This window comes from Astatotilapia calliptera, chromosome 15, assembly GCF_900246225.1.
Source record: "Astatotilapia calliptera chromosome 15, fAstCal1.2, whole genome shotgun sequence".
NCBI lineage: Eukaryota > Metazoa > Chordata > Actinopteri > Cichliformes > Cichlidae > Astatotilapia > Astatotilapia calliptera.
In genome coordinates, this window is record NC_039316.1 from 15,457,169 (window position 1) to 15,472,480 (window position 15,312).

Below are 15,312 nucleotides of genomic sequence, written 5' to 3' on the forward strand. Positions count from 1 at the left end.
ATGAGCCCCGATGTTGACCCCTAGAAGGCAGCTAGAAGAATGTGCTATCCTGAATACATCACCTGCAACAGAGTTCAGAACACTTCATTCGCTACACCTTGCAAGTACCAAGTTGGACGGAGTTAAAATACTCAGACCAGCGCATTTGGCACCAAGAACCATGCCACTTTCAAAACTCTTAAATTAACTTTTTACCCAATTCTAATGCTCAGTTTGAACTTCAGTAGGTCATCTCCAGCGTGTGTACATGCTGAGCCGCTGCTATGTGATTGGTTGATTAGATATTGTTACGGATTCAAATATTGGGGATGGTGTTACATTCTGGGAGGCTGTGGGAATGTGTGGGCGTGGTGTTGTCTTCTCCCTCTCCTCCTCCTTTGTTCTGGCCCCTCCCCTTGTCTCTCTCTGCCCCTGCCTTCTCCTTTAGGTCACACCTGCTGCTCATCTGCTCTCGTTACAACCAATTACCCTCAGGGGTGATATAAGCTGGAGAAGAGCAGTGTGGAAGAGGAGGGAGAGGTTTCTGGTGGATTTCCTCTGTGCTGGTCAGAGTGTGCTACTGGCTTAGGTGTGGAACAGCCTGCTGTGTGTGACCAGCCTTCTGGTGTGTGGCTCTTTGTGAGTAGTGCTTAACTGAGCAGTGATTGCCCATGAGTGACGGCGGCCTTCACTAGTTTGTGTGGCCTGCCTGGATATTGTTTGCTAGCAGCGTTGCTGTCTCTTTCTGTTGAAGCCTTATTGTTGCTTTCTTTGTTGAAGTGGTCATTACCACTTTGGGTTGACCTCCCTGATTTCTCGTTAAAGCAGCGGTGCTGTCTCCTTTTGTTGTTGCCATTTATATGATTATTGAGGTGTTTGCCTACAATAAAGATCTATTTTATATTAAATACCTCTGCCTGGCGTTCTTTTCATTCCACCTGGATCTAACTGTTACTGTCCCCCACCCTCATCGCCTAGCTTTTAAGTGGGGACGTAACAGATGGATACAAGAGGAAAACCACAATAACAAGACTGGTCCGGCCAGGTTGAGTCAAAAGATGATTTTAATGATGACACGCGTGGGAGATGGACACCGTACGCAGACAGCATCAGATCTCAAAATGGTGGAGCATTGATCAAACTCTTATAGCCTCTAGTGGCCCCCACCTTATCATAAAAGCCTAAACATTCACATGCTTTCTCTCACACAGCGCCTAAGCTACGACCTTGGCTCCCTGTTTATCTGCTCCTGCTGAGATGGGGCAGAAAACTCCAGTATGTTCTGTTCTCTTCTAATCAGACAAATAAGGCGATGACTTTCTGCGAACAGTATTTCTTATAACTCAGCAGTATAATGCATCATAAAACAATATCATTCATTCACAATGAATGATATTGTAATGCAAATCAGTTTAACAAATGCAATAGTTATCACCTTCTTCTAATCCAGGAGAATAATGCAAACTAAAACTACATAATTCACAATCTTTAATTAGGGGTATAACATGGCATAAAATAATATTATAATCCAACAATATTGTGTTGAACTTGAGCTTAGATAAAATAGTGCATGTTTTTAAAGACTGTTTATCAAAACTGCTCTTCCTGTCAATATATTCTCATCTCATCAGAATTGTGTGCCTATTTGCGTAATAACCAGCTCTGGCTTGTAACTTCACAGATTAAATAGCTTAAATATAAGACTATTTAACATGTTTATATTTAATATAAACAGGTTAAAAAGAAATAAATGCCAAATGTGTGTTGTCATCTGAATTTTTCTATTATTTCAAGGTCAAGATGTAAAATATTTTAAGTTGGAAATGTAACCACGAGTGTGCTAATGATGTTTGGAAAGCATTAAACAATCCAGTCAAGTACCCTCACTGTAAGTCTTCAAACTTTAAGTCCTGGGAGGAGGAGACCTTATAAGAATGGAGTTTGTGCCACCTAGTGTAGCAACTTTACTTTTACACTTTGTCACAAAAAAGCATGGGAATTTAGTATACTGTGTGTTTATTGCTGTTTCTAATCTATGAATTTTAGTTACATACAGTTGTATTTTTCCAACTACAACTCCTGCCTGACCAAAGAGCTTTACACCAGTTTGATCAAACCACTCAACTGCTGTGACTCTAAGAGGACACGGATGCCTCTATGAACAACTTTACTAAGGAGTGTCGAACAGGTTAGTCTGTACTTGCGTTACACTGATCTAAACCACACAATTTAAGCTGCAGAGCTGTTTAAAGACTAACATCTAACTAACACTGCCGATCACAGCTCTGCAGAGACATGACTGCAGCTGACGCACAACAAAAGAATTTGTGTTTTACCCGCTGTGTTTGTGTGTCTTTGTGCGTGTCCATGAGATTTACTGGAACATCCGTGCCCTGAGATGACACAAGCCCTTGTAAGTTGTTTGTTAGGAGGATTAATTGTGTTTAAAGACACTAGGACTGTAACTACATTTGTATTTGACGTGCATTCATGAGCAGATTCTTCTGTTTTAACTTTCCTACATTCCTGGGTCATATGTTTCAAATTTCCATAATCTCACACTTCTCACACTCTCACACTTATGGAAAGCAGGTGCAGAATGACTAGTGTCAAAACAATCTCGGTGACCTCTGAGTTTTTTAACTAGAGTTTGTATTACATTGCTCTCCTGGGACAAACATGCAAGTGCAAAACATCAGCTGTAGATCAGCAAATACATGCAGCTCTGTTTTTCAGTTTTGGGAGCTTTTGTTTTTTAGAATGATCTATTTTTAAGATAACACTTAGTCCTTGAATTTATCTGAAAACTCACTGTCATCAGCAAAACAGGAGCCTACTCCAGCCTTGTTGGGTCTTTGTGTTAAGTGAAGCTTTAAAAAATAGAACGATAACCCCCGGTAACATTCTTACATTACACTAGTATTTTCTGTCTTATAGAAATAAACAAAGCTTTTCAAGTCTTTTCAACTCAGCCCAAATTCATTTAGCAAAATCAACCACATTATATATTTACAGAAGATCAGCACAAACGTCATTTTTTTCTGAATTCATTCATTCCTCATTCATTCTTATTAGTAACATCAGGAATCCTGTTTCTTTAAACAGTGTAAATCCTTTTGAACTGCATCTGTTGCAGAGAAAGTACTGCAGAAGAATCGTGTGATTATGACTAAACACAAACACTGTATATACAATGATACAGCAAACTAATTTAACCCAAATATTACATTGTGTACTTTTATATTTATACTTATATAATAGTATATCCATTAGGAAGCTTACATCCTCAGTAGTTTATTACAGGCAGTTATTGTTGGTTGTTATGAAACAGTGTTTTTCCAGTGTGGTTTGGTAAAATGCCAATAAAGAAACGTTTTAAATACTGAGTCACTGTCAGGATGAGTCAAATGTTTCTGTGTCTGCTCACCACCTCTGAGAGGTGCCAATAAATGACAAAAAACTTCTGGAAAAGTCTTCTCACTGATGTCAAGTCAGAAGCAATTGAACGCAACCATGACAGGAAACATTTTTTTAATGTCAAAATAAAAGTCTGCTTTCCGTAATTTGTGGAAGAAGCATGTGGGGGGAAAAGTACATCAAATTTATGAATGAATCTGAATTTAATTTAAATAGCGCGTTAGTGAACACAATAACATATAATCAGTTATAAAATATTAATTGAAGACTATCTTGAGCATGTGTGTTACATCTTACAAAAAAGGTATTCTACACAAAAAAAACTCAACATAATTAATTGGCCTGATTTTTATTTTATTTTAGGGCCCTCGTTCATTCTGGGATGTACCACGTTAAAGGTGTAGGAGTCTCATATTGTTATTACTGTTGTATTAGTTTTAATACAAATACATATTATATGAAGGTCTATATATATGTGTGTGTGAAAAGTTTTTGTTATTAATTTTATGTTACAGCCCAAAAATATTATCTTCTTACTAAATGCGTCATTTTAAAAATATCAGTTTGTTTTAATTGTTCTTTTTTGTTATTGTTGCTGTTCAATAATTTATTAATTATTTTGTTCTTTTTTGCCTTTTTTTCTAATCAGCAGAGCAGATGTCAGTGCCAGCTATTGAAATGTTGTGCTTTTATATTTTGTAGTGTTGTTACATGATCTTAATCTTCTAGTTTTGGAGGTTTCTGACAGGCACTGTTCAGACTTATTCAGATGATTCAGTTTTTAAAAGAAGGAAACACGTTTGGCAAGTCTATCCATATTTGTTGTTAAAGGTTTACAAGAGGTAAGTAGAATTACTGAACTGCAATTCCTAAACTGGAACTGAGCAATTTGCATGAAAATATTTTCGTTTTGTTTTCTAAAGGTTTATTTTGAAGCGTATTACAGGAAGTTGGTGTTCACATTGCGGTACTTTTGAGAGCTGGATGCGGCGGCAGCAGGATGCTCGGTCAGTGAATCACATGTCTGCACCGTCCCCGTTATCCGCTGGTATAAATAAGAGCAGCAGCGAGCCTGGGGCAGCTTCGGACGAGCTGGAGTCTCAGGAAACAAACAGAGGTGAGTCAGAGGACCTTTGCTTTTTGCAGGTCGGTGTTTTTGTGTGCAGACTGTGGTGGTTACATTTTTATATAAGCTATAACATATTTAAACAAAACAGAACAGACCTCGTTTGCATTTTTGCAGGTTTTGCAGATAAAACGTCAGACTGTAAAAATCACTTCTAACTTATTAATTAAAACCATGTCGTGTTATTCCCTTTCATGCGGTCGTGCTGACTGAAGGTGATTGCTGTTTAAATTGCTTACTCATGGGTGTGACCTCCATCTCTGGATCAAAACAACTGGATTAGGGGGTATGACGTCCCGCTGTGGTTTACTTCAATAACACGCTTCAGCATTTTACGCAGTGCTTGGTGCGTAAATAATAATAAAAACGTGAAACTAAATTATAAATCTGTAATCACATGCATGTTTGCAGGTTTTAAAATGTTAAACTATTAAAGCATTGCTGGATCTTTATCATTATTGTTACATTTTCTGGTTTATAAATAGAAATAGCCCTGACTCCTGCATGCCTATAGGACAGTTAAGTCCTATGGGTGAAGAAGTCCCCAAACACTTTAAATAATGAGGCCAGTGTCCCATTTTTGACAGATTAGTCCATTTTTTTCTTCTTATTTAAGCACCGGGAAAGTCATTAATGGGGGGACAGAAGCAAAAGGAGCAAATCCATCAGGCAAGATATTTTAGAAATACCTGGGTAATTTCACTGTCACTGTAACACTAGTTTAATAAAGAAATAGTAGAATAAAATGAAAGAAATTTAATTAAATCATTGCACAATATTAAACATTATAAGTGAAATGTGCGAATAGTTGTGCAGCAGTATACTGTAGGGCAACAACGTCATAAATACAAAGGTATGGTAGTGTAAGCTATTTTAGAGTATAAAGTGTAATTTGTATGAGATAAATGTTACAATAACAAAATGCAAAAAACAAAATTAGCAAGACATTTTGTATTTTTCTGATTTTATAAACATAAACTACAACATCAGACAAACACATTTGTTGTGTTCCCGATGCTTAAAGTGGCCGAGGTTTGCTTTAAAAATGAACAAAATTACTCTTCAGCAGCCAAGATTTCATTTCTCAGTACTAAATGTCTTTTAATAGTAATCTAAGTGTCAAATAAAATATTTACAATGGTAAATAAATACTTCCACAAAATAAAGGTGACGTGTGGGAGACTGAGCAGATGTTGATGTCATACTGGTAATGCTGAACTTTCTAGAGGAACATCTGGAGAGGAGGAGTGTTGGTATTTCAGTTGTGTAACCAGGATACTTGCAGTTGTTGTTCAGCAAATAACACAACTGGGCCCGTGCATTGTTAATACTTTTCATTTGCCTAACTTTCTCTCCATCTCTCTCTCACACTGTTTTTTCTGTGCTTTTCATGTCAGCATTGCTCATTCTTTCCCCTCACTGAATGTCTGGCCTTACTCATTCGTTTTTTCTCTCATTACAAAAGGCTGGATTGGAAATAGTGTTTACAAACCTTCTAATTCCGGGCATGCTCTAATTAAGCAAGACGTTTAGTATTATGTGGATGATGACCTCACTGTGTTTGCTGTATGTTTAAAAACGCAGAAAGTTCATATAAGCAGCAGAAAGTGGGACATTTTATCTGCTCCCAGGTGGACGTCCAGTCCAGCCCTGCTGGATTTAGAACAGCTGATGACATTTTGCAGTTTTTGAAGGACTGAAAAAAATATCCAGGAAGGTTACATCAGTGCTGATTTAAGACTATACTGTGTACTGTAACAAGAACACAGACAATGGACACAAAAAATCTAAATTGAAACTCTTTTAAGATGGCATAAACCTTTTCTGATTAGTAATTATTAATTCGCTGTGGGCATTTAATCATATAGTGCAAGCAGACCCAAAAAGTTTCCAAAGATAGAGAGCTTTCATACTGATTCTGGGGAAGAGTGTGTAAGCTGATCTGCAGGTCATCTTAAATATTCTTATTTGACTGAACCCATGCAGAGTCAGGGGTATGAATGGCCCTCTTTCAGTGGGATGATTGAATACATTCAGTAGGAGAGGGTTGAATAAATAAAGGGAACAGGAAATATAAACATCAACTACCAAACAATGAAAAAGTTCTTGACGGTTTTTGGGATGTTGCAGCAGATTTGTATGCATACTGTACTCTGCTTGTTTCCATAGAAACAGGAGGAGATTGTGGGCGAGCGACTGCAAACAAAAACACACTGTAGAAGATGAGCAAGACGCTCCTAAGACCTGTGCTTTTATACTGGGTGTGCAAACGCTTTGCTTCACCTGAAGTACCTGGTGCTTGCAGTGTGTCTGCATGAAGACACACTCATTAAGAACAGAACTAGAGGGGTAAATGCGTCGTTGGCTGAATCTTAATTCCAGCAGTTTAGAAGAAAGAAAAAGATGTTCATCTTGTCTCAACATGACAGATTTGCCCATTCACAAATCTTGTGGAAGACATTGGCAATCCTCTACATCAGTGATTTTCTTGATTTTTGGAAACCAACGAATCCCTCTTTAAATGTTTTCACTATACTTTCCTATTAAACAATGTCTGCTTTTTATGTGATCAGTTAGCTCTTTAAGCCTGAAAGCATCTGTGTAGCTACCCTTTTGCTCAATCAAAACTCTAAATCAGGGTGAAGAGCTTCATAAGAGTCTTGAAAAATTCTTAGTCGTAATTCTGCCAAATCTGATCCACAGCAAAAGCTACGTCCGGTTTAATCACCATAGAAATGGGCAGCCTTTCCACTGTGTGCGCCAAGTTCTGCAAACAAAACAAAAATAGCCTTTAAAAAAAAGTCTTCTAAGTAGATTTTTTCCTTTCTGTTATGTTTTGTGTCAAGTAAGCATGCGCATTATCTAATGGTGTGTAATTGTGTAAGTGTGTAATTTTGGTTATTATGGATGGTTAAACACTGAGCTAATCCTGATAAAGACTAATCTCCAGAAGGCTCCAGAAAAACAGCAAAATGAATCAGCAAAGTTCAGCTAGACTGCTGCATGTGGCCATGTGTTTTTAGAGAAAATAAGGATTATTGCTGACTGCAGAAATAATCAGCAGAGATTAGACTCCCACATGGGAGAGATTATTTATGCTGCTTGGGGAAGAGCTGCACAGAGAGGAGAGAAGCCTGGTCCAACTGACTGGTGAACTTCTCTGTCTTTGTCCGTCTCATGTCAGCGTGAGTGGGGGGTCATACACCACAGACATCCTCTGCTGAATATGTCATTGTTGGGTGAACGGGCAGCTGACCAAGCACACGTCAGAGAAGAAATGGGTAAATAGAGAAAGAGCCTGCTGTTCTATTATATAATGCCTCTGAAAGGCACTTTGGTCATTGCCGCAGGAGAACGCTGATCTGAACTCAAAACATCCTTTAATGATTGAAACTGGGGACGAATAAGATGTTCATCAGTTTGAATTATTTAGTGTTATTGATTGGTTATTTTTAGCTGTTGCCATGTAAGGGCACAAAACCGCTGAGCAAACGTGATGATTTTTTACTGCGTAGCTCCCCACCTGCTTTTTCTCCAGCTTCCATCGCCCTCTGGTGGAGATAAGGAGTCTGTGCAATGACATTTTTCACAGTCCAGAGTCAGTTTGGACTGAAAGTGTGTTTGATTTACATTCCAGGTCTTTGGCATCATATTCACATCATTACCTGCTGGCCCTGCAAGAGTCAGAGAGGATGCTAATGATGATGATGATGATGATGAAGAGGAAAGGCTCGAAAGAGTCTTTGACCTTGGTGGCTCTTCTGGTGGCCTCAGCCAGCTGTATCCTTCCTCCGACAAAAGAAGATCTTAACCGTAAGTTTGCAGGGTGTGGAAAAAAGGGTTTAAAGGGCCAGTTCACACAAAAGGATTGATCTGATGACGTTAACAACTTGGTAGTTACGGAAGTAATGTTAGGGTTATCTAGATAAATAGCTTTTAATAGGGCAACAGATTTCTTTTCATGGTATTCCACTAATAGGAATCTTCCATTAGTGCTATAAAACTAAAGGTATTGAAGATGATGTCATTTTTTTCAAGCATATTTGTTAAAGTTGAGTCAAAGAGCAGCATAAAAGATTAAAAAAATAGTTAAAGGAAATATATAAACAAAAAAGGTGTTAACAATAACCAATAAAAGGCCCCTCAATTAGGCCTGGATATTTAGTATTCATGCAGATCTCCTTGTCTGTCAAATTTCTGTGATTTGTGCAATGCCAAGAGCTTGTAATATGCATGCATTACTGTTATGGAGGTCCGTGTTGTGTCTAGACACAGGGTAGTTGATATTCTATCTGCATGAGCACATTTGTGGTCTGTTAGTCTGCCCTTCAAATGTCTTTTGGTTCCTCCAGGGTGATAAAATACTCTGCAGCTGGGACTCTACAGACTCTGGAGTCTGTGGATGACAGACAGGGTGCTGAGGTTAATTTAATGACTAAATTCTAAATTCATTATTAAAAGATAATGCATAAATGTCCAGGTCTGTGTTACATTTGTGCTGTGATTCTACATACCGGACCGCTTAGGATATGTAGAATAAAATAATCGCCTGAGCAGAAGTTGACAGTGAGCAGAACAAACAGAACAGACGTCATGTAATATCAGTAACATTCAAGGCCATTTTATGGAAGTTAACATTTTCTGCGTGTTGTTTGTGGTTTACAGAGATTTCCATTCAGGGAGAAAAGTATCTGGACAGACAAATTGAAAATGCCATCAATGGAGTGAAGGAAATGAAGAGTGTGATGCAGAAATCTTCAGAGGAGCACAAGAGGTTTTTGGATGATCTGGAGAAAACCGAGCAGAAGAAAGAGGTAGCACTAATATTAAGCACTATATGTTTTAACAGTATCTTTGTTGGCGATGCTCTAGGGGAATAAGTGAAGTAAAGATGTCTAGTGATTTGGGTTTTTTGGGCCACAACACACAGAAAAGTAATTTTTTAATGTTCCAGAGGTTTAGACTTTGTTTTTAAATGTTTAACAGCGAGAAAGTGTTCTCTTTTTTTCACTTAAATCTGTCCGTGCTGCAGATAAGAACATATTTCCTGAGAGAATTTACTCTAAACTGACGATTCTCACATTTAACACAAAAGGACGAGATAATTATTACCAAAGATGGGGCCAGAATAAAGTTGGATGTTTTAATGTATAGGAAGCGATGCGTACAGCTCAGGAGATGGAGGCCAAGCTGGAGAAGGAGGAGGAGGTTTGTAACGAGACCATGAAGGCTCTGTGGGAGGAGTGCAAGCCTTGTCTGAAGAACACCTGTGTGAAATACTACTCCCGAACCTGCAGCAGCGGATCTGGACTGGTGGGACGTCAGGTCAGACACTAAAGGAGATACAACACTATGCATATTTCATCCTTTCGCCTTCATCATTCTTCTTCTCTCCCCTGAAATATTAAGCCATGAAAGACATTTTAAGTTTGATTCAAAATGATACCTGCTCCTTCGGTCTGCAGCTGGAGGAGGTTCTGAATAGAACATCTCCTTTCTCCATCTGGATCAATGGAGAGAAGATCGACATCCTGGAGCAAGAAGGACAACGGCAGAACAGAGAGTTCAAGAACCTGGAGGAAAAATACACAGAGATGGCCGACGGCGTGGACAACATATTCACAGATAGCATGAAGGTACAGTTTACCTTTGCTTGTTTATGTGCAGAATAAATCTTTAAGCACCACTTCCTCTTTGAACAAGTATACAGCAAACACACTCACTCACTACATCAGTACCAGCATCAGCTCGGTCTCTGTATTTGTTGTTTTCAGGTGGCCGATTATGTGCACTACAGCCCTCCTGTGATCTATTTGCCTAACTTCCTGTCGCCGTACGCTCGCCGCGGCAGAAGCATCCGCTCTCTGTTCCACGATCCTTTCCACGGCTTCCAGAACTTGTTCTCCCCTATGATGGGAATGAGCCGGAACTTCTTCAGTTCCATGGGCTCCATGATGGACATGGACAGTGACACTGTTCCCAATGAGGGTCGGTTTTTCTGTCAGGTTCAATGTTTTTATTCAGAAACTATCTAGAGAGCTATCGGCTGCAGAATCACACATGCTGTAAACTCAAAAACCCCTCGTTTTAATGAAAGTAATGTGTGCTGAGAGCTTTTAAGTCTAACTACAGACTGTCTATAAAATGTGGACGTCGCTTGTGGACCCTTAAGTTGCATTCTTTGTAATGACCAGCAGGGGGGGTTCAACTCATCTGGTTGCAAAAGGTAGTCAGGGTATATAGAAGCCTTTAGTGACTATATATCCACCATTTACTTGATCTTTGATCTCAGTGAACAGGTTCGTGATCAGACTATAGTCTCAAGTAATAGCTTGAGACCATAAACATAAAATTGTATTAATGACATTAGAGTACCGTTTGGTCTGTGATTTTAGCATGTTGTTAGGCGTTTTTTGTCAAAATGATGATATAATTGAAAATGCATAATTAAGGTTTTGTGGCTATAACTTAGATGTAATATATACCTGTGCAGCTGTAAACGGCATTGCTGCATTGGCTGGTAAATAACTTACTAGGTAATAATTGGTTTAGCTTAAATAAAAAGCAAATCTCCTCTGGTTTCTGTGGAGTCACATGACCAATAGTGACGTTCAGACAAGAAAAATTTAATTCGTGTGCAGAGGCACATCACTGTTGGGTTTTATTTTCACATGAAACGTTCATAACGCACGTTTGTGTCATTCACACAGATGGTAACGTAAATGAGGACGTGATCATCACCAAACCTTACGGTAACGGCAGGATGACCTGCAGAGAGATCCGTCGCAACTCAGCCGGCTGCTTCAAGTTCCGCGACGAGTGTCAGAAGTGCAAAGAAATCCAGCACATTGGTAAGATGGTGTCTCGTTCATTGACTAAAACCTTTTATTCCCCCTGTTAACATGGATACAGGAGTAAAAATAGTTAAGATGGAGCATATGGGAAATATTACCAAAATAAATTAAAACATCATCCTTCATTATTTAAAAAAAAAATTATATAAGAAGCCATTTAACAGCTATGAGGGCCTCTTCAAACTGCCTTTCATCCAAATTCGACTGGCAGGAAGCCAGGTTCTGAGACCTGAATAATGATCCAGGGATGTCTTGATTAGAGCAGCACAATTAATATTTATAGAGAGTGTAATTTAATCATGTGATCTCTTCCTTTGTGTCGATCATGCTATTGTTACTCTTCCATTAAACGGCAGGACAGAACTGGGCTCTGACACAAAAGCATCTATTTATAGACTCTTGGAAAATACAAAGAGCTTTGTTTTGTTTTTGCGCTCAGAGGGATCCATCAGCTAGTTGATTTGAACTAGCTATAAATTATAGTTTCAATTTTAAACAATGAAAAGCAGCTGGAACTCTTTGTTTCCCTGTTTTTCATTTTTAAATCAGTGGCATAATATCAAGGCTCTATGTACGGTTGTCCTAACTAAAATACTCCGGTCTGGACAGAAGTAACGGTCTGCAGTGTCTCTTATTCTTGTAATTCAGGTGTTTTTCAGTCCCATTGCTACATTGTATAAAGTAAAACAGTTAGTCATGCAGTCTGTGAATGAACGGCTCATTCTAAAGACCTCATTCAATGGAGTGTGGTGCTATTATTGGATGCCACTACTGCAACAAATCAGTTCGGGAAATGACTTTGCATTATTACCACCTACAGTTGATCATGGGAAATCTGGGGGGAAAGTGGAAGAGTTTAGGAACCAAAGCAACTCAGCCACAAAGTTATAGAACAGGGTCGCTAATTGCTGAGGCAAATAAGGCAGAGCTCCAATCCTCCTCTGGCATCAATATCAGCACATAAACTGTGCACCCGGAGCTTCGTAGCATGAATTTCCATGACCAAGCAGCTCCTTTAGGTGTTTGTCTATGTGGCGTATCTGAGATTGAGACCAACAAAACTTGAATGTACAGATGTAGGATCGCAGAGGATGAATAACCGTGACCTGTTAAGGAGTTTTACCACAACCAGCAGGTTGAACTTTTTGCCTTATGTTGAAATATGGTAGTAACTGTTGCAAAAGTGAGGGTAAGAAACGTCATGTAGCTCAATTGTTTGGACAAAATTAGCTACATGTATTTCAAACATTTAAAAGAATAAAGAATATATGGGCATTCAGCAAAAAAAAAAAAAAAAAAAAAAAATCCGATGCATTATAAGTATATAAGTAACTCAAATTTATGCTCAAAAAGAAGCAGGAAGACATAAACTACCCCTCTTTCCTGTCTAATAAATGATAGCAATATTCATCCAACTTACCAGTGACCTACCACTGGCCCATATGCACATGCAAGTGCATTCATACCTACACATTATGTGCAGTCTTGCATATATATAATAGTCACAGCTGCTAAATATCAGCGGGTCTGCTTGCCTATAGCATAACTGCAGACTATTCTGAAATTGAAACATGTATGTGTGACAACGCTTTGGAGTTAATGCCTTAGAGATGACTCACTCCCCATCTTGTGTGTAGTACTTGTGAGGATAAGTTTGCCTTTCTTCCTCAATTACAGCAAGCACAGAGTAGTATTTTATTTCATTGTTTACTTTACTTTTAAAGGACTTTTTGGAAAGTAGTAGGTAGAAACAGATGTGCCAAACTAGGAGACCGCATTAGTGGTTGAATTTTTAAAAAAAAAAAAAAGAGGGGGTGGGGTCAGCATTTATCTAATTAATTTAAGCCTGATGTAGCAGTTAAGTGATTTTCCAACTTTACTCAAGCTCCACGATGATGTTTTTCCCTCACAGACTGCTCTGGGAAGAAACCTCTGGAGGGCCCCCTGAAGGAGGAGCTGGAGGAGGCTCTGGCCTTGGCCGAGCGTTTCACCCAGCAGTACAACTCCCTCCTGAAGAGGTTCGAAGAGCAGATGCTCAACACCTCCTCCATCTTGGATTTGTTCAACCGTCAGTTTGGCTGGGTGTCTTCTCTCGCGAACAACACCAGCGACGGCATCTTCAGTGTTCAGGCGGTAAGCACTGTTGCTTCATTTGACCTTAATTTAAAATATGCAATATTATGGTTGTAATTTGTTATCTAGATATAGTTATGCTTTTCAACACTTCTATTTTTATCACCTGAAAAACTTGTGTTAGGTGTCTAAGTACCGGTATCTGCCCACAGCTATTACAAGACAAAGAAAAACACCAAATCCTGCAAAATTATCCAACTTCTGAAAGATCCAGAAACGATTTTTCTCTTTATCATCAGTCATTTTAATCATTTGTTTCAGCTGCAACTTACAGAAACCCCCTGAAAAGCTAAAACCCCCACCTCCTTATGCTACAGGTGATGTGCAAGGACTCCGAGAAGAAGGTTGATGGGGAGGAGGAGCCTGGAGAAACCAAAGTGAGCGTGAAGCTCTTCGACTCACCATCCATGAACTTCACCGTGCCGAGCGAAATCCCCTGGAACGACCCCAAGTTCTCTGAGGTGGTAGCTCAGGAAGCTCTGGATCGCTACAAGGAAACCAGTGTGTGAGTGTCAGAGAGGACTGCAGCAGGCTGAAAATCATCAATTAAAGGATTATTTAAAAATGTTAGGAAGAGGACTAGGATTCAAAAAGATTGATTTTATTCATTTCCTTTTTCCTAACCCAGCACTGCTACTTTGACTTGTTGTGACATTGATTTAATGCCCTCCGTGACAGTTAACAGCCTGTGGATAACAGTTCACAGATCAGTGATAGATTCTGATCTCCATCTCTGTTGTTTCTTCTTCCACAGTGTCATCAAATAAGCTGGATTTACTCCTGAACCTGCATCGTCTTCTGACCACAGAATGTTCTGGATTCATCATCAAAACACACCTGAAACCCTGACGCTAACCCAATGTTCCTCTTCAAGTCCTGCCTTTGCAAACGACACAGTTTAACCTCAGAGGTTTATATTGTTACATTAGTCCTGCTGTAAGAGAAGATATTTAGTAGATAACAGCTCCGCTCATGTGTATAGTACTTCCAACAAACGCACTTGTATTACAGGCAACATGGGGGGGGGGGGGCACTAGGCGACGTTTTTTTGTGCAGTTTTATTTTTGTGGAATTTGAAATGTATTCTTTTTGCATTCAGCCGCAGTCACACGTGATTAAAAAGATGGTACAATCTTTAATGGAAAAACAAAGTTTTGAATGGTTGCAAAGATTTGAAGAAAACTGGAGCACTGAAGTAACTTTAATGGCTTGATCATTACTTTTGCAGAGCTCAGATACTTCCTGTATAGAGTTGATGAAAGCGATTTATTGGCTTTAATTAAAATCGTCGACCAAAGCTGGGAAGTTCAGGATTGCTTTGAGCCGCTCAGTAAAACAACCTAGAAATGAAGCAATATGTAGAAACTGAATAAAACCTGCTCTAACCTATTCCACTTCCCTGTCTACTCTTATTCTGAGTTTGTGTTTTACTTATAAGAAATTGATCAACGGCTCCGGTGGACAGACTACAACAAACTACCTCACAGGTCAAAGTTGAACTAAACCAGATAATTAACAAAAAGTCTGCTTTTATATTTTTTGGAGTAACTGGGGTGGCGTAATGCTTCAGTGCTTAGCATTGTGTTCCTGTGGATGTAAGAGTGTGAATGGTTTCTGCGATAGGTTTGGTGTACCCCTCCTCTCCCTCTGTGACAGCTGGGATGGGCTGCACTCTCCATAACCCTGTTAGATAATCATCCATCTTACAGTCTTGCTGTGATCATACTTTATCGTCGGAAGTTTAAAACAAGTGACGCTGACCAAAATCAAAATTTCTTGTTAGGCAAATATATAAAAACGGCT

The 15,312-nt window shown here is 39.1% G+C and overlaps 1 protein-coding gene across 1 annotated transcript; it reads left to right on the forward strand.

Moving 5' to 3' along the window:
- The first annotated feature begins 4,423 nt into the window (after positions 1 to 4,423).
- clu (clusterin) lies at positions 4,424 to 14,898 on the forward strand. The gene is made up of 10 exons (XM_026194253.1): positions 4,424 to 4,513; positions 8,160 to 8,335; positions 9,188 to 9,336; positions 9,677 to 9,847; positions 9,988 to 10,158; positions 10,297 to 10,510; positions 11,233 to 11,373; positions 13,289 to 13,509; positions 13,827 to 14,014; positions 14,264 to 14,898. Exons 2-10 carry the CDS (start codon positions 8,215 to 8,217, stop codon positions 14,274 to 14,276), a joined length of 1,389 nt encoding a protein of 462 aa, XP_026050038.1. The 5' UTR covers positions 4,424 to 4,513; positions 8,160 to 8,214; the 3' UTR covers positions 14,277 to 14,898.
- Positions 14,899 to 15,312: the final 414 nt, after the last annotated feature.